At 43.9% G+C, this 21243-nt stretch overlaps 1 protein-coding gene across 1 annotated transcript in view; it reads right to left on the bottom strand.

Moving 5' to 3' along the window:
* The window catches only part of LOC130024180 (leucine-rich repeat-containing protein 37A3-like), a 79675-nt gene that overhangs the window by 30850 nt on the left and 27582 nt on the right, over window positions 1-21243 (bottom strand). The window contains exons 12-16 of the mRNA XM_056114857.1: window positions 15771-15842; window positions 13932-14022; window positions 10817-10888; window positions 6709-6780; window positions 5765-5845 (exon numbers count right to left, since the gene is read on the bottom strand). Coding sequence (XP_055970832.1) covers window positions 5765-5845; window positions 6709-6780; window positions 10817-10888; window positions 13932-14022; window positions 15771-15810 — 356 coding nt within the window. The 5' untranslated portion in view covers window positions 15811-15842. The remainder of the gene's footprint in view (window positions 1-5764; window positions 5846-6708; window positions 6781-10816; window positions 10889-13931; window positions 14023-15770; window positions 15843-21243) is intronic.

Raw genomic sequence — 21243 nt, 5'->3', positions numbered from 1 at the left:
GGGTGGAGTTCAGTCTCAGGAAAAGCAAGACCCCAAAAGGCACATGAATCCACCTGAAATTCAGGCAACGAAGGTCTTTGCTGCTCTTTGATATAAAAGAGAAACGGTGCGCAAGAACCACGCTGAGAAGTGGCACCCCTGACAAGCACAGGTGTGAGCTCCGCTCCTAGGACGTTCTTACACACAAGTAGAAGAGCGACCCCTGGTGGTCGTGTGTGCGAGTCTCCTGCCCCCCAAAAGGACAGAGGCCTTCAGCAAAGCGCCTGGCCAGGGGCCAAGCGCCTGGCCCTGATGTGGGATTTGAATATGGGAGCATCACAGCCAGGGCTGTGTATGACCCTCAGACATTTCGCAACAATAAAGAGGAGGAAAGCTAAACATGTTGGCAGGGGTTGGGGGTTGTTGGGAGACTACAGGGTGTGGCTGGACCACATCTGGGTGGTGCTCGGGAATGACCCCTGGCAGTGCTCTGGCAGCAGTACTAAGTTTAAACAGAAGATGTCTCCTTGCAAAGATGGGAGGAAAAGATGCACTTGGGAGACCAGAGTAGTTGCTGAATGTGATGAACTCCTCAACTTTCCAACCAGTCACCCCTAAACCATTCCAAGGTCCTGAGCGGCCTTCATCTTTAAGGTAGAAGCTTCTGAACTAGGAGAAGCTGCTGCCAGGAGTTCAGAACATAACCCCAAATGATAACAATGCCTTCGAGTAAGCTCTTGTGTGGACACTTATCTAAAGACAGGTCGTTATGCCTTGTGGCGGGGAGAGAGTGAGGGCTTCGCCGTGACCACAGCTCCGTCTGCCTTCACAGTGCAGCTCCCCACCTCACTGATCATCTCCACAGTGGGGTCACGTGGTCAGTGGGAACAAGTTTTGGGTTTCCTCTGTTCTATCTTAGTTCTTATGTCTTGGCAAAATACTGAAGTTCCACAAACAAGCCAGAGTGTCCACATGCTCTGTCTGAGTACGGCAGCACCTTTGTACTTTGTCAAGTCTTCAGTTGCTACCATCATGGAACTTGTATCGTTCGAACCGACGAAATGACTAAAAGAATTGTTTAAACGAGCCAGCAGTCTAGACCTGTGTAGGTGAATGAAGAAACACTTGAAAGTCAGAAGGAGAAAAAAAAGTTACTTGGGACCAGAGCAATCGTACAGCAGGTAGGACGTTTGCCTTGCACACAGCTGACCTGGGTTTGATCCCTGGTATCCCATATGGTCCCCCAGGCACCACCAGGAGTAATCGCGGAGAGGAGAGCCAGGAACAACCCCTGAGCATGGTGGTTTGGCCCATAAACATAAGCAAAAGGAAAAAAAACAAAACTGAACATTTAGGATTAGCAAACACTGTTGGATTTCCATAACATACTTCATTCCTGATTTCATCTGTAAGAGATATGATTACGACCCTTTCAAAAACAATGGTCAATTCCCCAAAATTTAGAAATTTAGCTCCCATTTGACCCAGCAATACCATTCCCGGGAATATATCCCAGAGAGGGAAACAAGCATAGCCGCAGTGACATCTGCACTTGTTTGTTCATTGCAGCACTCTTTACAATAGACAGAATCTGGAAAAAACCTGAGTGCCCGAGAACAGATGACTGGTTAAAGAAACTTGGTACATCTACACAATGGAGTACTATGCAGCTGTTAGAAAAGATGAAGTCATGAAATTTACATACAAGTGGTACTACATGGAAAGTATCATGCTAAGTGAAATGAGTCAGAAAGAGAGGGACAGACATAGAAGGACTGCATTCATCGGGGGAACATAAAGTAACAAACAAAATAGGAGACTAACACCCAGGAATAGCTGAGGTAAGTACCAGGAGGTTTACTCCATGGCTTGGAGGCCAGCCACACATGCTAGGGGAAAAGTTAGCTCAGATAGAGAAGGGAGCACCAAATAAAGGATTTTGGGAGGATCCTCCCAGGATGGAGGATGCATGCTGAAAGTGGACTATAGACCGAACATGATTGCCACTCAATGCCTCTTTTGCAAACCACAGCACCCAAAAGGAGAGAGAGAACAAAGGGGAATGCCCTGTCACAGAGGCAGGGTGGGATGGGGGACATAGGGGGTGGGAGGGATACTGGGATCCGTGGTGGTGGAAAATGGGCACTGGTGGAGGGATGGGTACTCGTTGTATACCTGAAACCCAAGCACAGAAATCTGTAAGTCTACAACTGTACCTCATGGTGTTTCACTAATAAAAGTTTTTTTAAAAAATGGCATCTTATAAATATTCTGGCAATTTATGGAAAATTTATTAATTTAGTTGCAAATTATTATGGCATTTGGGCTGGAGCGATAGCACAGCGGGTAGGGCGTTCGCCTTACGAGCGGCCAACATGGCTGACCCGAGTTCGATTCCTCCGCCCCTCTCGGAGAGCCCGGCAAGCTGCCGAGAGTATTGGATATGCCAGACACAGTAACAACAAAGTCTCCAATGGAGACGTTACTGGGCCCGCTCGAGCAAATCGACGATCAACGGGAGGGCCTTTACCTTTACCTTTACCTTATTGTAGGTGACCTGTTACTCATTCAACTGATAATGTGTTCCCCTCTCAGTGTTTATTAATATTATAGATGCTTCATTCAAGAAACTCACTACCTGCAACCCGCGAAGAAGCAAGGCTTTGTGGGTCCTGAATTTTATATAGTTTACTAAAACCCTGCTTAAAAAAATAAATGAAATGTAAAATTATGAATATAAAAATTGCTGGGATCTTCCCCGAGATCTTGCAAGTAAGGTTTGGAGTTCAGCTTCCTCATCAATTCACCTCAGCTGGGCCTGTTTTCTTTTGTGCTTAGGTTGATTACATCTGACGGGTCCTCAGCCCACTGAGCTCTCTCTCTGGCTCTCATCTCGAGCTCTTCCCAGGTATATTTAATGCAGGGAGTAAATCATGATCAACCCAGCTTCTAATCAACCCAGTCATTTGTCAGACAGGCAATAAAGTGACGTAACTGAAGGACTAGCATCCCTGGCCTTTGGAAAGAGATGTAACAACAGCTTTTTTTCCCCTTGTTGTTTTTGGGCTACACATGGCAGGGTGCTCAGGCCTTACTACTGGCTAAGCTCAGGGAGACCCTGTGGGGTGCTGAGGCTTAAACCTAGGTCATCCATGTGCAACGCAAGCCGCGCGTCCACGGTAATTGTGCTCCAGTCACAGAGTTTTGATCACACAGGAAAATTGTACCTGAAAGGAATGAGCTTGGTCATTTAGAAAAATTAGGGCTGGAGCGATAGCCCAGCGGTAGGGCGTTCGCCTTACAAGCGGCCAACATGGCCGACCCGAGTTCGATTCCTCCGCCCCTCTCGGAGAGCCTGGCAAGCTACCGAGAGTATTCGATATGCCAGACACAGTAACAACAAAGTCTCCAATGGAGACGTTACTGGGCCCGCTCGAGCAAATCGACGATCAACGGGAGGGCCTTTACATTTACCTTTACCTTTAGGACCCAAAGAAAGGAGCCCACCCCCCAAAACATTCGGGCCCCAACACATTCGGTGCTGGGGTGGGTAGTGCCATCACTGGTGTTTGGGGGTCACTTGGTGCAGTGCTGGTGAACCATGTCGTGCAGGGGCTTGACCCTCGGGCTCCAGCACTAAAGCGTGCACTATCTCCCCAGACTCCGTGACAATCTGTTGAGCTGACCGAATTGGTCGTAGGAGCTAGTTCTATTTAAATCACATGACAGGGATGATCATTTCTTTCCAGGTATCTCTGATTCTTTCATTACCTTTTTCTCTCATTTCAGAGTAAAATTTCAGTATCTCCGTATTTCTGTCCTCCCGTTGTTCATGGATTTGCTTGAGCGGGCCCAGTAACGTCTCCATTTTGAGACTTGTTGTTACTGAATTGAATATTGAATACGTCACGGGTAGCTCGACAGGCTTTGCTGTGCGGGCGAGATACTCTCGGTAGCTTGCCGGGCTTTCCGAGAGGGGCAGAGGAATCGAACCTGGCTCGGCTGGGCCGGCTGCGCACAAGGCAAACGCCCTACCGCTGTGCTGCAATGCAAATCAATCATCACCTTCTCCATTTTCAATTTGTTGGGTTTTCTTCTCATTTTGGGGGGCCACATTCTGAGGTGTGAATGGGGGTCACTCCCGGAAGTGCAAAGCGTGGGCTCCAGCTCTTTGAGCTGTCTCCTCAACCTCATTCATCATGAGTCTTTCTTAGTATACCACCCACCGTTATCTCCAGTGTCATCCCGCTATCTTGTTACCCTGCCGTCTGGACTAGCAGTGGGGCTCTCATGCTTTCCCACCAGCATCTGTCTTCTTTCCTTCAGTGTTTAAGGTTCTTGGTGACAAACACCCTGCTTTCTTCTTCTGTATAGACAGGCCTGACGCTCAGAAGAAATGTCACTCTGTGAATGCTCTTGAATGTCTTAACTTTTATGAACTATGATGCGTTTCCCCGCCCCCAACCCCCACCGTCTCCTATAAAACTATACCGAAACTGAGATTCTTATGATGCCTGGTATAATAAAATGCTTAGTAAAAATGCGGCATTAAAACAATGAGGTAACTATTATCTCTAAGCCTGCTCCTTACTAAACTGGTCTTCCGGGGAGTCAACTCAGGTCTACACCCATGAAGAATCACCGAGCTGCCTTCCTGCCCTACCTTCATCGAATCTGCAGGAAACTGTGTAAAACTGGATTTCTGAAACACAAGCAGGTGAAGACTCGTTTTCAAAGGAGGATCTTCTGCTTGAGTACAGAATTTCCTTTATGTCTCTGAACTTTGATCTGCTTGTGTCACATCAAATCAGAGAGAAATCAGAGAGAACTTTTCACTCAAAGGGTATAAAACCACAGACTTCTTACAGACGAGTAATCAGAAAAGTAAGTATAATGAAATTAGACAACAGCAACGTATTTTTGATGAATACTTTTCACTCAGTCTGACGTAACACAAACGCTTCTGGGGTCAGAGAGATAGTTTGAGATAGAGCACATGTCTGCCATGTATAAGGCCCAGAGTTTGATTCCACCGCACCACAGAACTCCAGGTGCCATACATGGCCTCCTTCTAGGTCAGCTGGCCAGTGTGAAGCCAGCTTTGCCAGGAGTGATCCTGGTCCCTCCCCAGCACTGCCAGGTATGAAGCCTATTGAACGTCTTTACCATAGCTTTTTCTACCTTTTGCCCTAGCTCAAAGGTTTATACTGAGCACAGTGAAATCAATTTGTATATATATCATTTTTTTCTTCAAAATAATGTTCGAGATTCTTAGGAGGGAAATATGCTAAGACAGACGTTCAGGAACTCTTCTGCTTCACCATGTGAAAGAAGCTACCAGCTATGAACGAATCCATAACTTTCCTTCCCTGCCAACTCCCAGTAAAAACTGCTATATCTAGTTCTTCCCAGCTCTTTGTTGCATACATTTAAGTGGTTAGGAACTTTGCACATGAACAGGAACCAAAGCTGGAATTAAACTGGGAATTTAAAGCCTCATTCACAGGTCAGCGCTGCACCAGTGGGAATCACAAGACAATGCTAACGGATGCCTTTCTGTTAGTGCTCATGCCAATAATCAGTAACAGGAAAAAGCAAAGCATGCCATGCGCCATGCAAATCTCTTGGCCTCTTCGTTCCTTAGTTTCCTCATTTGAAAAAAGGGACTGATCTCAAGACACACTTGTCAGAGTTCACACTGGCCTTATGACACTTAGCTAATAATAACTGTACGATGAGGTTATGCAGTTTTATTATATATATATTTATCTGCTTTTTCACTTACATTTTGTGTAAAAACTGCATTTCATGCCAGGACTGAAACGTTCCAAAGCTCAGTTCGGTGATTAAATTGCAACTAAGATTCCTACCAAAGAAAAAAAAGAAAAAAAAAAGATAAAAGCAGTGGCAGCAGCAGAAGAAAGAAGAAGAAGGAAGAAGGAAGAAAGAAGAAGGAAGAAGAAGGACGAATTTTTTTTTTTTTGTTTTTGGGTCACACCCAGCATAACTTCTAATTCACATAAACACATTTCATGTGCTAAACATCACTGTGGACGACCTAAGCTTAAGGTTTATTCTTTGATGTTTATGATGCTGTGGGGGCATTAGACGCAAAATAGCAAATTTTGTATTAAGTATTTTAACAAATACTTAAGTAATTAAGTTCTCTAGGACAGGGATTCATGACTTCAGCACTACTACCACATGGGGGCTGGATAATTGGGGGGGGGGGGCGCTGTCCAGTACATTGTCGATATTCTGCAGTGTATCTGGAGGCCTCTGCTTACTAGATACCAACAGCATCATTACAGATCTGGCAATCAAAACAATAAAAAATCTGGAGACACTATCAAGGGTCATATGAGTACAAAATCATCCTGGTTGAGGGCCATTGTAATCGTTACTTACAGGCAAAAAAGGATTTGCTGTACAGTTCTAGTAGCCACTTTTAATGTTCTAATAATATTAAATTGAATAATAGAGGCTGACAATTAAGTGTTACAAAAATTCCAAAAATAGGGGCTGGAGTGATAGTACAGCGGGTAGGGCGTTTGCCTTGCACGTGGCCAACTCGGGTTCGATTCTCAGCATCCCATATGGTCCCCTGAGCACCACCAGGAGTAATTCCTGAGTGCATGAGCCAGGAGTAACCCCTGTGCATCACCAGGTATTACCCAAAAAACAAAACAAAAAAAAATCCAAAAATAATGAAGCATATTTTGAACTTACACAGATTGCAAATACGGTACTGCTTCAAATGTCCGCCTTTCAATAAACTGTATTTTATTGCAGGATAAATCTCTAGGGAAAGAAAAGGGAAAATATTGCTTCAATTAACTAACAAATATCTAATTTTAGGAATAACTAGTAGAAGTCAAAATAAATATTGAATGAGTAGATCTGAATGTTCCAGAATCCCTAACCTGGCTTTCCTTTTTCTCAACCACACATCTTCATGAATAAAATGTACGACTACTTGGTTCTAATATTGGAGTTAAACTTTTCTCGGAGCAGAGAATTGATGAGGTGATTTTATGTTCTAGATGGGGTTTAGTTTCTTATCTTCATGTAAAATTACTATATTTAATATAGTTATTTCAATATTCAAATGAACAGTCTCGTGTTTATATACCTTCCTGTGTAGCTGTTTTCTAGGCTAACAGAAACTAGCCTAGAAAAAATTAGCCTTTTTCATATAATATGAAAATCCCTTTAGACAGAACTTTGAACTAATTTAGAATTAAACTTTTCTATGATCATAGAAATTCAATTTTTGGTTCTACATTTTCTGAATATTCCATGAATTTCACTGCTTTAATTGTACAGTGGTGGAACAAAGAAAATCAGAGTACTGAACTTTGATTTGACTACAAGTGACTGTTCTGTATCTTTGAATTCTACTTAAGTTCTTTCACACATGACCAAGATGGGTATACCTATCTGCTAGCTCATCCCTCTTCTTCTCTTGCCTCCCTCCCTTCTTGGTCTCCTTCCTTCCTTGGCAGTTCTCAGGGCTTACTCCTGACTGCACACAGATCACTCTGAGGGTGCTCAAGGGATCTTGCATGGTGCTACGGATCAAACCTGGGTCACCCATGTGCAGAAGCAAGGCCCAGTCTTTCCTTTTCCAACACACAATGCACACCGTCATGTATTAACCTTCCTAATAGTTCTCAAGTACCAGCCTCACTACTCCAAATCAACTGAAGCAGGAACTGTGGTGGGGGATTTCAGAGGCCCACCCAGTGATCTGCTACAGGCCTGAGTGCCCCAGCGCAGGTGGGCACGAGCAAGCTCGGCATGCTAGCCCTGGCTTACAACACCTGGGTCTAGGTCCCTCCTCTTTCTCTTGGTCTTCTGAGAGCACTGAGGTGTTTTTCCTGTGTTTTACCTTTCTCCTGCTCTCTTTTTACGAGATTCTGTCCAAGATGTCTGTCTGACAATCGCCCAACATTTCCTACACTGGAATTTTTATCACCAGAACTCTCCTCGTGATAACCTCCTCTGCTCTTAATACTACTGCTATAGAATCCATCTGTATTAGCCTCGTATTTCCCATATAAATGTTCGTTTAAGTCATAGATCATTCGAAAATATGTTGACATAGGGTGTTAGAATGTTGTATTGCAAATCACAATGAGAAAAATATTTTTTTTTTTAAATTCTGGGCTAATGGCATTCAAGTTCTTTATTTTCCTTATAATTCAGGTTTATTTTTATTTTATTTTTTAAATAATTTTTTATTAAACCAGCTTTTAAAAGTTTTGTAGAAAGGCCAGAAATTTAAAAATAATAATATTCTAGATTTTGCAGAGCATATTTTAATTTTTCTTTTTTTTTTACAGAAAAACACAAATGTAGATTTTACAAACACATAGTTTTCTTTTGCTCTTCAAGCTGTGCTCTCCCATATATCTCACTTGCTAGTCTCTATGTTCCTTTGCTTTTTCACTTTCACGCTGGAAAAGCTGGTGCTCCCTCTCCAACATCACCCTCCTTTCTCTCCTCCCACATCTTCCTAAGCACCTTACATTCAATAAATCTATGCTGCTTCACTGTTGCACCTCTTTAAATTCTTTCCTGCAAGGGACAGGCGGTGAACCACGTTGCCTGTGATGAGGCTGGGACTGCTTTCCCGTTCCTGCTGGTGCAAGCTGGCAGGGTGAGGGGCCCTGGAAAGTTCTTTGGGGGAAGAATAAAACTAAAGAAGAAATTCTCTAGCCCCAAAGTAGCCCAAGAGCTTGTCCATCACATCATTTGAAATACAAATCCTCACATCTTTCTAAGTAAGTTTTAATAAAAGCTATCTTGCTTCACACACAAAATTAAAAAACAAAATCAATAAAACCATGGGCTGAAGCAATAGTACAGCTGGTGGGGCCTTTGCCTTGCATGCATCCCAAGAGCTCGACAATCACATCATTTGACATACAAATTCTGAGCTCTTTGAAGAGAAACTGAGATATCAGCAGGATGCAAAATTCCAAGGCCCCACCCAGAAAAGGCTGGTCCCCTCAGAGAAGAAGTTACACAAGAATCCATGAGATAACAAAGAGAATATCAACAGTGTAAGGCATTCCTGTGAAAACACCCAGATGAAGTTTTAGTATGCAAAATTCCAGGAAAAAACAACCCTTTTGGAAGAATTGAATAAAAGCACCTGGCTTGCTCTTCATGCCCTAAATATCTCACTTGTTTCTGTCTGTTTCTTTGCTTGCTTTTTTCCACTCTGGAGAGCCTGTGTTCTCTCTTGAACACAGACTTCTTACTTTCTCTCCCTCACATCTTTCTAAATAAGTTTAAATAAAAACTACCTTGCTTCATACACAAAATTAAAAAATAAATAAAACATGGGCAGGAGAGATAGTGGGGCGTTGGCCTTGCACTGCACGCAGCTGACCCGGGTTTGATCCCCAGCATCTCATATGGTCGCCCCAACATTGCCAGGAGTAATTCCTGAGTGCAGAGCCAGGAGTATCCCCTGAGTATCGCTGAGTGTGATCCAAAAAGCAATAAATAATAAATAAATATTAAAAAATAAAAACGAACATATTTGCATAGATTTTTGTTTTTATTTAGTAGTGCTCAGGGTCTACTTCAGGGATATTACTGGGAGTCAGGGACTGGGGAGCCCAGAACTGTGTCCTGCTGCAAATCCAACCCGGGCCTCCTGTTGCAAAGCATCACACTCATCATTTGTGCAATCTCCTCAGCTGACAAAAACAATTCTTAAATTAATGGGCCAGGTAAAACTGGACCATGCATTGGATTTGATCCATAAAGGAACTCTATATGAACACGGAGGAGATGGTATATTAGCACTTAGGTTTCTATGGGTGGAGCAGATATAAGTACTTTTCATCTATTAGTAAAGTTTGAAAAACACTTTTGTGAAGCAAGATAGTTTACATCGAAAGAAACTTTCTTAGAAAGATGTGGGGGGGTGGGAAAGAGAAAGAATGTGTTCATGAGATAACACGGCTTCTCAGAGCAGAAAAAGCAGACAGAGAGACATGAGGACAAGTAAGCAAATTACATGATCCAGGGAGAACATGGGCTTGAAGAGTAAGCCTAAAGGTTTTTTTTTCATATATGTCCATATATATATATGATGTAGGCAGGTAGATAGGGAAAGGCCCTTTGCAATGAAACAAAGTTTCATGGAAGAAGAATTCTAGGAATGACCCACCTTGTGGACACAGAAAACAAAGGCCTGATAAGACCAGACCCTCAGGATATAGGCCTCCCCACGGAATTCCTCTTTTTGGACCTCCCTGGTAACCTCCTTAGCAACGGACTTTCACCTGGAAAGAGGCCTCACGTGGGGACAGGCTGGAGAAACCCTTAAAGGCCACCTAGAACAAAGGAAGGGCGCACATATGCTGCCTGAGCCCATGTGCTGCTTGTGCCCACGTGGCCGAGCACATGTGGTGTCTGAGCACATGTGTGGCCCGCATCTCCCCTCTTCAGATGTGTACTTTCATTCTTTCGTGTCTAACTTTACTCTCTCTCTCGCTTTCTCTCTCTCTCTCTCCCCCTCCGCACCTAAAAATCCTACAAATAAAATCCATTAACTTCACTCACTGCTTGTCTACTCCTGAAATTCCTTTCTGCGAGACCCCGCTTCACATAAGTCATCCGTGGGGCCCACCGACATCATATATATATATATATATATGCAAATGTAATTTACTGTCAGAAATGACATGAGAGGTTTTTAATGCCATACTTATAAAACTACAAAATTTTATTGCTGGAAAAAAGGATGAAGATTAACTTGCACACCCCCTTGTTTTAAAAACAGAGCTAAAAATTCATAAATAAATGATTAACTTACAAGTACTTGAGGTTTGGAAGGGCTTCAAATGAATCCTTACGTAATTCTGCCAAAGAATTGTCACTGAGTATTCTGAAAAATGGAAAAATTATTTCTGGTCTAAAATGCAAAATAACTATGACTATTTATTACATAGGACTATTTTTTTTCTTAAATTTTTATTAGTGAAACACCATGAGGTACAGCTGTAGACTTACAAATTTCTGTGCTTGGGTTTCAGTTATACAATGATTGAATACCCATCCCTCCACCAGTGCCCATTCTCCACCACAACCAGTCCCAGTATCCCTCCCACCCCCCATCCTCCCATCCCACCCTACCTCTGTGGCAGGGCATCCCTTTTCTTATCTCTCTCCTTTTGAGTGCTGTGGTTTGCAAAAGAGACATTGAGTGGCAATCTTGTTCGGTCTATAGTCTACTCTCATCATGCATTTCCCATCCTGAGAAGAACCACCCGACGCCCTTTATTTGGTGCTCCCTTCTCTAGCTGAGCTGCCTTTTCCCCTAGCGTGTGCAGCTGTGCACAGGACTATTCTTACACATAATAATGGTGCTATCTAAATATCCCAATTCTTATTTAACTTAGGGATAGTGGCCTCTGTTTAAACTCTTTATTTTGTCCTCACCTAGATGCATCATGAACACGAACACAGCTATTGACTCTTCTCACCAAGTAACCTATATAAAGCATATTCTCTAGGTCACAAAATCTGTCAGATCCAAATTCTGTGTGACACCAGAAACACAGGGCTGCCACTCCCTGCTCTCTTCCCAAACATTACTCTGAGTCCCCCATGAAGAATGAAATTAAGTCTGGAAAGGAAGCCCTAAGAAACTTAACACCATTAAATTGTTTTGTTCTGGGAAGGAAAACGTGCACAAAGTGCACATGACATTTGGGCCCAGAGCAATAGTACAGTGGGGAGGGTTTTTGCCTTGCACGTGGCTTACCTGGGTCGGACCCGGCACCCCATAGATCCCCCACGTCTGCCAGGAGTCAGCCCATAACCAGTAGCTGTGCACCCCCCCCCCCAACAAAAAAGAGCAGGCCAATAAAGCGAAGGCCCCAAGACACGTTCCTGACAAGGAACCCAGCTTCCCAGAGGCCCCAAGCGTGCCCCTACCAATCACACCCTCCTCTGACACACACCCCTGACTTGAACGAACATTTCTTTGTTATTTGGGGGGTTTCTTCGGTGCTTTGTTTTGTTGTGGGGCCACACCCAGAAGTGCTCAGTGGTTACTCCTGGCTCTTCGCTCAGGGATCATTCCTGGTGGTGCTCAAGGGACCATATGGGGTGCTCAAACTCAGGTCAGCAGTCTGCAAAGCTTAAAGCCTTTCCAGAGGCAGAGAATTTGATACTGGTCCATGGAATTGGGTTGCCTTGGAAGGCAGGACCAGAGGGCAGGAAAGCTATCCAAGATTTTCAAACAAAGACTTGAAATTCGGCTTCTCTTCCCTCCTTTACCTTATAAGGATCAAATGTAAAAGGGAGTCTCCACACGGTTTGCCCCCAGCCCAGGCCCCAGAACTGGAAAGTTTGTATAGTCTGTTGAGGACTCCCATGTTGGAAACCGATAATTGCTGCCAATTATGGTTTAGATTCCCTGCTCCAATGTCCCCTTTTGTTTAGAAAAATTTCACCTTTCAGAACTAAGGATAACCCCTGCGCACCACTGTGTGGCACCAGAGCAAAATTATTTAAAAAAAAATTCTACTTTTTTTAATTTTTAGAAAAGTATGCAAGCGATTTCCATTTGTAGACTTTCTCTCTAGGTCTGAGGTTCATAGTCTGGATGAAAATACAATTATTTCCAACGCACTGATACAGCCTTTGGTTTTGGTTTTAGATCATACCTGGCTGTGCTCACGGCTTATTCCTGGCTCTGTGCTCAGGGATCACTCCTGGCAGGGCTGGAGGGCCCTATGGCGTGCTGGGAATTGAATCCTGGAGGCCATATGCAAAGCAAAAACCCTACCCACAGTACTACCGCTCTGGCCCTAAAATGGTCATTTCTCATATTAGGAATGTCAACTGACAATGACAGATTAGCAAATTGTTCATTTGGCCTCTAATACAAACCACAGATATTTTTCACATCGCATTTGTTAGAGACATCTCAATCTTTTGGTTCTTCATCACAAATTTGAAGTTAGTTGTTAGACATACAGGTGGCTATTAGGTATGTCAATATGTGTTATTTAATAGCACTGTCACTGTCCTCCCACTGTTCATCGATTTGCTCGAGCAGGACCAGTAACATTGTGAAATTTGTTACTGTGTTTGGCATACTGAATACATCACGGGTAGCTTGCAAGGTTTTGCCGTGTGGGCGAGATACTCACCGTAGCTTGCCAGGCTCTCTGAGAGGGGCGGAGGAATCAAACTCGGTTGACCAGGTTGGCCCCATGCAAGGCAAAGGCCCTACCCGTTGTACTAACCATTTGCTCGAGCGGGCCCAGTAACGTCTCCATCATGTGAGACTTGTTGTTACTGTGTTTGGCATATCGAATACATCATGGGTAGCTTGCCAGGCTCTGCCGGGCAAGCGAGATACTCTCGGCAGCTTGCCGGGCTCTCCGAGAGGGGCGGAGGAATCAAACTCGGGTTGACCAGGTTGGCCCCATGCAAGGCAAATGCCCTACCAGTTGTACTAACCATAAAATTAAAATATGGATGGGATCCCTTTTATTGAGTCATCAGGGCAGCCCCCAAATAAAGAATGCCCAGAGGTGGATGGGCATGGAGAAACAATACTTTCATGAACTGGCACAACGATTTTGAGGTCAATTAAATTTTTATAACTATATACTCTTCAGCCAACAAATCCATCTCTAAATATCTACTTAACAGGCCTATCTGCCCATATTCACAAGGCCCTGTGCTGCGGTAATACATGTGACCAAAAAAAAAAAAAATCAAAGCATCTTTCAATACACTTTTTTAAGTAGATGGGGTAAACCTCTATGCACCATAAAGGAAAGAAGTCTAAAGCAAAATAAAGTGAAAGTATCAAGTGGTAGCTGTTATATTTATAGAAAAAACAAATCAGAAGATTTACTTTCGCATTATGGATCATTTAAAAATTTTTAATGAAGAATGTAATCATGTACCTGTGAGTCGAGTGCATCAGCAACCTGATGGCGCCTTCAGACTTCCAGATACCCCAAAATTGCTGCTGTGCCTTTGGCCAGACCCCAAAAACTTCGGGCAAAGTTTACCAAGAAAGTAAATGGCCAAAAGTTAGGTATGTGGGAAACACCCCCACAAACCACCTCCGGCTCAGCTATATAATTGGAGGCACGGCCTCTCTGGTTCCTGAAAGAACTGCTTAATGGCCATGATCCCAGAGACTCAGAAGCAAATCTCGAAACCCAGCAGCTTTTGGCAGAAATGCGTCCGGTCCTTGCAGTAGGTTACCGGTGCTGGGCCAACCCAGGTGGGAATAGGTTTCGTGCCTTGACCTGTTCCCCCCGGCGGCCCAGTGGCCACCATCCTTCAGAGACCACTGGACAGTCAGGTTTGGGCCTGCAGTGACAAGACACGCAGGGCCTCACGGGATGGGGGTGGAGCCGGTCCTGTCCTCCCCACCCCAACGAGACCCCAAGTCATCGCCCACGAACGGCCTCTCTGGCTCCTCATCAAGCTGCTTAACAGCCTTGATCCCAGAGACTCAGAAACAAATCTCAAAACTCAGTGGCTTTTGGCAGAAATGCGTCCAGACTCCGCAGTAGGTTACTGTCGCCGGGCCACCCCAGGGGGGAAAGGGTGTTGTCTCTCCGCCTGCTCCCCCTTGGCGGCTTGGTGGCCATCATCCTCCAGAGGCCATTGGACAGTCAGGTCTGGGCCCGCAGTGACGAAACTTGTTGGGCCTCACAGGATGGGGGTGGAGCCGGTCCTAGTCTCCCTGTTCCAATGAGACCCCAAGTCATCGCCCAAGAACAGCCTCTCTGGCTCCTGATCAAGCTGCTCAACGGCCATGATCCCAGAGACTCAGGAGCAAATCTCGAAATCCGGTGGCTTTTGGTGGAAATCCCTCCAGATTTAAAAGTGTTAAAATTTCAGAATTTCAAAATCACATGACCCTACTACAGCCACGCAACATCATATGTTATTCATAACCAGCAATAGAACACAAATTGTCTACTGTTGCCTTTTCAGCAGATCTGAGTCTTGGGGTAAAATCTCAAATAATAATGGTGGGTCTGGTGTCAAAATATTGAATGTGATCAAAGTAGAGCGAGAGTAATGTGGAAATCATCTGCCCCACAGGTAGGGGGAGGGTGTGGGATGGGGTATACTGGGGTTTTTGGTGATGGAGAATGGGCACTGGTGAAGATATGGGTGTTTCATTGTATGACCGAGACTTAGACCCCAAAGCTTTGTAACTGCTCTCATGGTGATTCAATAAATAAAATTATAAAAAATGAAAAAAAAAGTAAGGTGGAGTTCATGCACAATTCAATCAGCTAATCAGTGGCTAAATAAATAGTACTTCTACATAAATAAATAAATAAATAAATAAATAAATAAATAAATAAAGTAATCATGTTGGCTTGCTACTCAAGCCCATGTTCTCCTGTGAACACATTTCCAGTTTGCTCATCTCTGTGTGCTCTCTCTAGAACTTCTCTTTTTCTCCTCTCACATCTTTCTAAAATAAGTTCAATAAAACCATCTACATCACCAAAATATATACTTATATGTATATGTGCGTGTGTATATACAATTAACTCTACCAGTTATGGAATGGAAAACAAAAAGACTTTTAACGTAAGAGCTTGGTAAACCAAAATTTTTTAAAGAAGTAAACTATTATAACTAATAGAGGTTGTTTTGGGACATGAGTGTGAAATACCTTCTATGTGGTATTGATTTTTAAATTGTATACTAAGGAGGATTTTATGGTGCAATTATTTTTTAATATTCATATTTGGAGAGAATATACTCACAGTTTCTCAACCCAAGGGTATGTCTTCCATGTATTTCCATCAATGGAAGAAATAGAGTTTCCTTGGAAATCTCTGTGAAGAAACACAGTTCACAGACTTGAACAGGTAGGAAAAGAATGAACAGGAAAGTAAAAGAATCATAGAAACACAGAATACTCCAGCTCATCTCCATAGCTATGAGTTTCCCATTTTGCCCAACTAAAAACATGACGTGGGATGACTGGTCAAACAATGAAATATCTCACAATCTGAACTTCCTAATTCCTGGAGTAGATAAATACTGCCAGCTAATTAGCCTGTAAGCCATTTTTCCAAACTCACACCTATTATAACTCCTACTGCAAATTAAAGGAGAAAATTATAATTTCATAATTATCATATACAGAAAAATGAACAAAATTATCAGCAAATAAATATTTTAAAACATTGCCAGGAAACACCAAAGGTTTAAGTCAATGCTCTCTGTTGAAATTTCAAGATAGTAGAAATTTCTAGATAGAGACTAGGGAAATTAGAAAATGAGGGGGGACTAGTGAGGAGAGATATATTCAACGTGCCTCAGGAAAAGAACAAATCACAAAGAATTACCTTCATTGGGGGTGGGGAGGAATGCACAGGAAAGAGAGTAGAAGGAAACCCAAGATGGTAACAGAAGTTACCATGCGGCAGTCATATAGCTGGTAGAGTGGGAAAGTGGGATTTTTGCGCCTTATCCTGTTTACTTTACTGACCTATTGTAACAAAGAGAATATGTTCATGAATTTACACATGTATAGACGCATGAAGTTGGTGGAGGGGGGGATGGTGCTCAGGACTTGCCCCTGGCTCTGCGCTCAGGGTCAATAATTTTTCATTGAACTGCTGGCTGGCAGTGATGGAGGGGGACCCTATGAGGTGTCCGGGATTGAACCTGGGTTGGCCACATGCAACGCAAGAGCCCTACCCACTGTCCTAGGACTCTGGCTCCCTGAGTTCAGTTTTAAACACTAACTCTGTGGATCACTTTGAATCTAGTTTTGTCAACTTCGCTCAGCAACATGTGTATATAAGCTGCAAATGTGTACATAATCCAAATATAAACCTAATCAGTTTACATACACAGTTTTCAGGGTGAAAATGTTGAAACAGAAACCTATCCCATCCACCTAGTGAACATTTCCACTCAAGACTTCTGGATGCTTTATGATGTCTAAGCCACAAGTTGAGGGATATGTTTAAGGAGGCACAGATTCATAACTGTTTCATATTACAAGCATATTACATATCTCCAAACACAAAAATCATACCAAACGTGCACAGCTTTTTATATGCCCAGCACATAAATAATTTTTGATCCAAAAAAATCAACCTCTAATTCCCAGCTAAAGTTGCTCTGTGTCAGCTCTCTGCAGCTTTCCACAACTGACAAGATTCTGTACATTTCTGTGCCTCTGTTGGTGCTTGGTGACACGCTGCCTTTCCTTTTTGTGTATTCCCTTTCTCCCCAATACCATCATGTTTAAGAGCCGATGACATATTGTTGTGGCTAGGTTGAGGGAAATGGGTGCTTTATATGGAAAGTCGATGTAAACAACTGTAATTCTGAAATGAGAGATTAATGAATACAGACAGCATTCATGTGTATGCTAGTTGCCCGATATAAGTATATAGTTTCACGGGGAGGCCACACCCGGCAATACTTAGGTGTGACTCCAGGCTCCGCACTCAGGAATCACTGATAGTGGTGCTCAGGGGACCATATGGGATGCCGGGGATCAGAACTAGGTGGAACACGTGCAAGGCAAATGCCCTACCTACTGTACTATCACTCTGGCCCAAAGTATTTACATAGATTTCATAGTATTACTTTTGTTGCAATTGGAGCTGGTTAGATCTCACAGTCAACCCTTCTCCACCACCTTGGCCTCATCTCTATAGGGATTCATGTTAAACTTGTTTCAAGGTACTAACTTCATAAGTATCAAAATCAACAAGTATCACAACAATATTAGGAGGTGATAACTTACCATTACCCCCACCTCAAGAAAAGGGAACTGAGTCACAGAGCTAAATAACTTGTCCAAGGTAACAAAGCTAACAAATGCAAACTCGGGCAATCGGGCTCCAGAATTCATGTCCATAAGCACAAGATTGTGGCACCAGCAATAAAAGATAAGGAGGACAAACTATTTTTTTTTTTAAAAAAAGGCTGTAGCACAAAGGAAACAAAGGTTAAGGAATTAAATGAAGGATAAGTTGATGGTGAGATAAAAACAGAGAAGGAAAGAGGGTGCGGACAATTATAACCAAAAGACTAGAAAAGCAGCAGCAACAGATAAGGAGAACAAGGATATCTTTTGACTAACAAAAGATAAAAAGCGGAAATCATTTAACGTGGGCTGGGGGGGGATGAGGCAGACACAGGGAGACATTGAAGAAAAGGCTCTCTATGTCAATAGGCAGAATGCAGAGAACAGAGGAAAGGGGATTCTTACAGGACGGTGAAGGTGTTGGTGTTGGGCCCTGGCACAGGCACTCTATGGAGCCTCTTCTCTGGACTGAGACCGGAGCAGGAGAGGGTCTTATCTGTGCAGGTACAGAGCTCACATATGTTAAAGGTCATGGAGACATTCTGTTCCAGTTGCTCAGGGAAATCTACGTGTGCCTTTTCTGAAGCATGTCGTACAGCAGGCTGGGCAGAAGAGTGAATCAGACAAGAATGACGTGTCGTCAATGTTTCTGGTTGTGGAGTAGCGTACAAAGGTGGAGATGTGAGTTCCCCAAGATCTGTCTGCTGATGCTGAGGCTGTTCTGAAGGCATTTCCTCACTGGGGGTTGTCGGAGCAGCATTTGCCTTTTCTGAACTACATCGTACAGAAGGCACAGTTGAAGACTGAGTCGGAGAAGAATGAGCTGTTCCTGATGTTTCTGGTTCTGGAGCTAAGCACAAAGGTACAGATGTGTATTTACCAAGATCTCTCTGCTGATGCTGACGCTGTTCTGAAGGCCTTCCCTGTCTGGGGGTGGTCAGAGTGGTACTTGTTATAACTCTCACCTCAGCTTTCTTGGAGGCCTTTGAAGACTGAGCTGAAGTCTCTTGCATGGTGGGAGATATAACTGAACTGCCTTTAGTTACAGTAACGTCCTTGTTTTTAGGTGGAAATGTGACTCCACTCAGGTTTGAACAAGGACTCCGAGACGGTGTGATAAGTGTCATATTTGACTGTTCTGTAGCACTGGTACTTGTCAGGGTTGTCGAGGGTTTAGTCTTCACCGTGTGTTCTGGAGTTACAGTCAAATATTGATTTGTAGAAGGCCGATTCTGATGAAAATGTTGAACCTTGTTCTTCTGTGTGGTTGGAGAAGGTATTGTCTTCAAAACCCCCACACTGGGTGGAGCTGAAATGTCAGCTGAGAGTGAACGAGTGTTCACATGATGGGGACCTGGTGAAACTGTCACCTTCTGATTCTCCAGAGTCTGAATTCGGAAAGCTTCAGAACTCCACGCTATAGAGTCTGGACGCTTAGAAGAGGTGCCTGGCTGAGTTGAAGAAATGACTACCTCAAGATGCTCAGGAATCTTAGGGACGACGTCCTCCTGGGTTGCAGAAGATAAAACAGTTTTAGTGGTTTCAGACTTGTTACTGTTAGGTTTCTTATGATGAGTATGATACCTCTTTGTACTCTTAGATAGCAACCTATATATTTTCGAGATTTTGAGAGTGGACAGGTGTCCAGTTCTCGAGAGAAGGTGGAGTAGATCCCCTTGAGCTTTAGTGACACAATCTTGAAGGTTCTCTATCAGCTGGGAAGATTCTTGCTCCTTAGTAGAAAAGCTTTTCCCAGGGTGCTCTGGACCTTGAGTCTGTGCCTCCTGGAAGACGGACGATTTTCCCACCTTCGTGAGGTCAGTGGTTTCATATGATGAAGATGGAGTCACCTCAGGGGACCCTAGCATTTTATCCTGGGACTCCTGCAGGACTGATGGAGAGTCCATCGTCTCAGAGAGCTGTGGACCTTCACCTTGGACCTGCTGGTGGGCTAAAGAAGATTTGGGTAAAGAGAGCTCTGAAGCTGGAGTCTGTGATTCCTTCTGGACTGAGGACTGAACCCCATTAATGACCTCTGGAGCTATGGAAATTGTCACCATCACAGGTTTTACAGTGACGTGGGGCAAGTTTGAAAGGTCAACTTCACTTGGAGGCTGAGCTGAGACCTCGTGCTGCTCTGGAGCAGGTTGAACCTCCTTACTGACCTCTGGAAACATGTTAATTGTCATACCCACAAGTTTTCCCCTCACACTGGGAACATTTAAGAGCTGAGCTTCATTCTTACTTGGTGATGACACATGTTCAGGATGGTCTGATGGTCTGACCTCATTATTGAACTCTGTATATAAAGGAAATGTCACACCCATAGGTTTAGCAGTGACCTGGGGTAAATTGAAGCTTAGAGCTTCATTCTGACTTGGAGGTGGAACATTTTCTTCAGAATGCAGAAATGGTTGAGCTTCAAACTCCATAGGGGATTCAGGAGGCTGAGCTAGGGGATTCTGCTGGACTGAAGATTCAGTCACCTCAGGGATGTCTGGAGCTTGAGGCACTGTCTCCTGCCGTATGGCAGAGCCACTGTCAGGGCTCTCTAGTACCGCAAACTGGGCCTCCTCTTGGGCTAGAGATTGTTTCTTTTCCCTAAGGCGTTCTGCAGTGCGAGTGATATTTAGGGCTTCTGGCTGGGTTGATGTTTCCCCCTCACTGGGGACCCTTGGAGTTCCGGGAATCTGCAGATAGGCAGGTTTGATGGTGACAGTAGCTGTATTTGAAAGATGGACTTCCTTTGGTATCGGTGACACTCTGTTTTCCTGATCACGCGCTCCAAGTTCCAGTCCTGACTCTAAAGGCTGAGCTTCCACCTCCTGAGGCACTGAAGATCCTCTCTCCTCGGAAGCCAATGTAGGCTGAACTAGGGTTTCTGGCAGGACTGAAGCAGTATCACCCTTTTCAGGGGTACTTGACAGCAAATCTGAGTCTGGAACTACCAGAGGTTTTGATTCCTCGGGAGATCCTAGAAGTGCAGCTGGGCTCTGTTGTGTGCTTGCTGAAAGTTCAGCTTCCAGGGTCTTAAAGGGAAGCTGTTCTATCTCTTCAAAGGTTTCTGGATGCTGAGGCTGGGGTGAAAAGGATCCAGCCTTGTGACGGATCTGTGGATGTTTCTCTGAATCTCCCACCAAAGGTTGACTCCCCTCAGGATAAAAGATATCCATATCCATACTCGTCGGTGGTGGTAGACGACGAGGTCTCATAGATTTCCTGGGAGTTACAATACCTTCAGCAGGATGGTCACGGTGAACTGGATCCTTCCCCCGGTTCTCAGGGGAAAGAAGATAAGTGAGAAGTTCGGAAATAGTTCCACCTGCGAGCCTCCGATGTGCTGCCGGTTTGTCAGTGAAACCAAGGTGTGGAATAAAAAACTGGTGAGACCTAGAGGAATCTAA

The sequence above is a fragment of the Sorex fumeus genome, unplaced genomic scaffold (genome assembly GCF_029834395.1).
Source record: "Sorex fumeus unplaced genomic scaffold, SorFum_2.1 ptg000001l, whole genome shotgun sequence".
NCBI lineage: Eukaryota > Metazoa > Chordata > Mammalia > Eulipotyphla > Soricidae > Sorex > Sorex fumeus.
The sequence above is the reverse complement of the archived record's forward strand: the minus strand, read 5'-3'. Positions and strand labels throughout refer to the sequence as shown.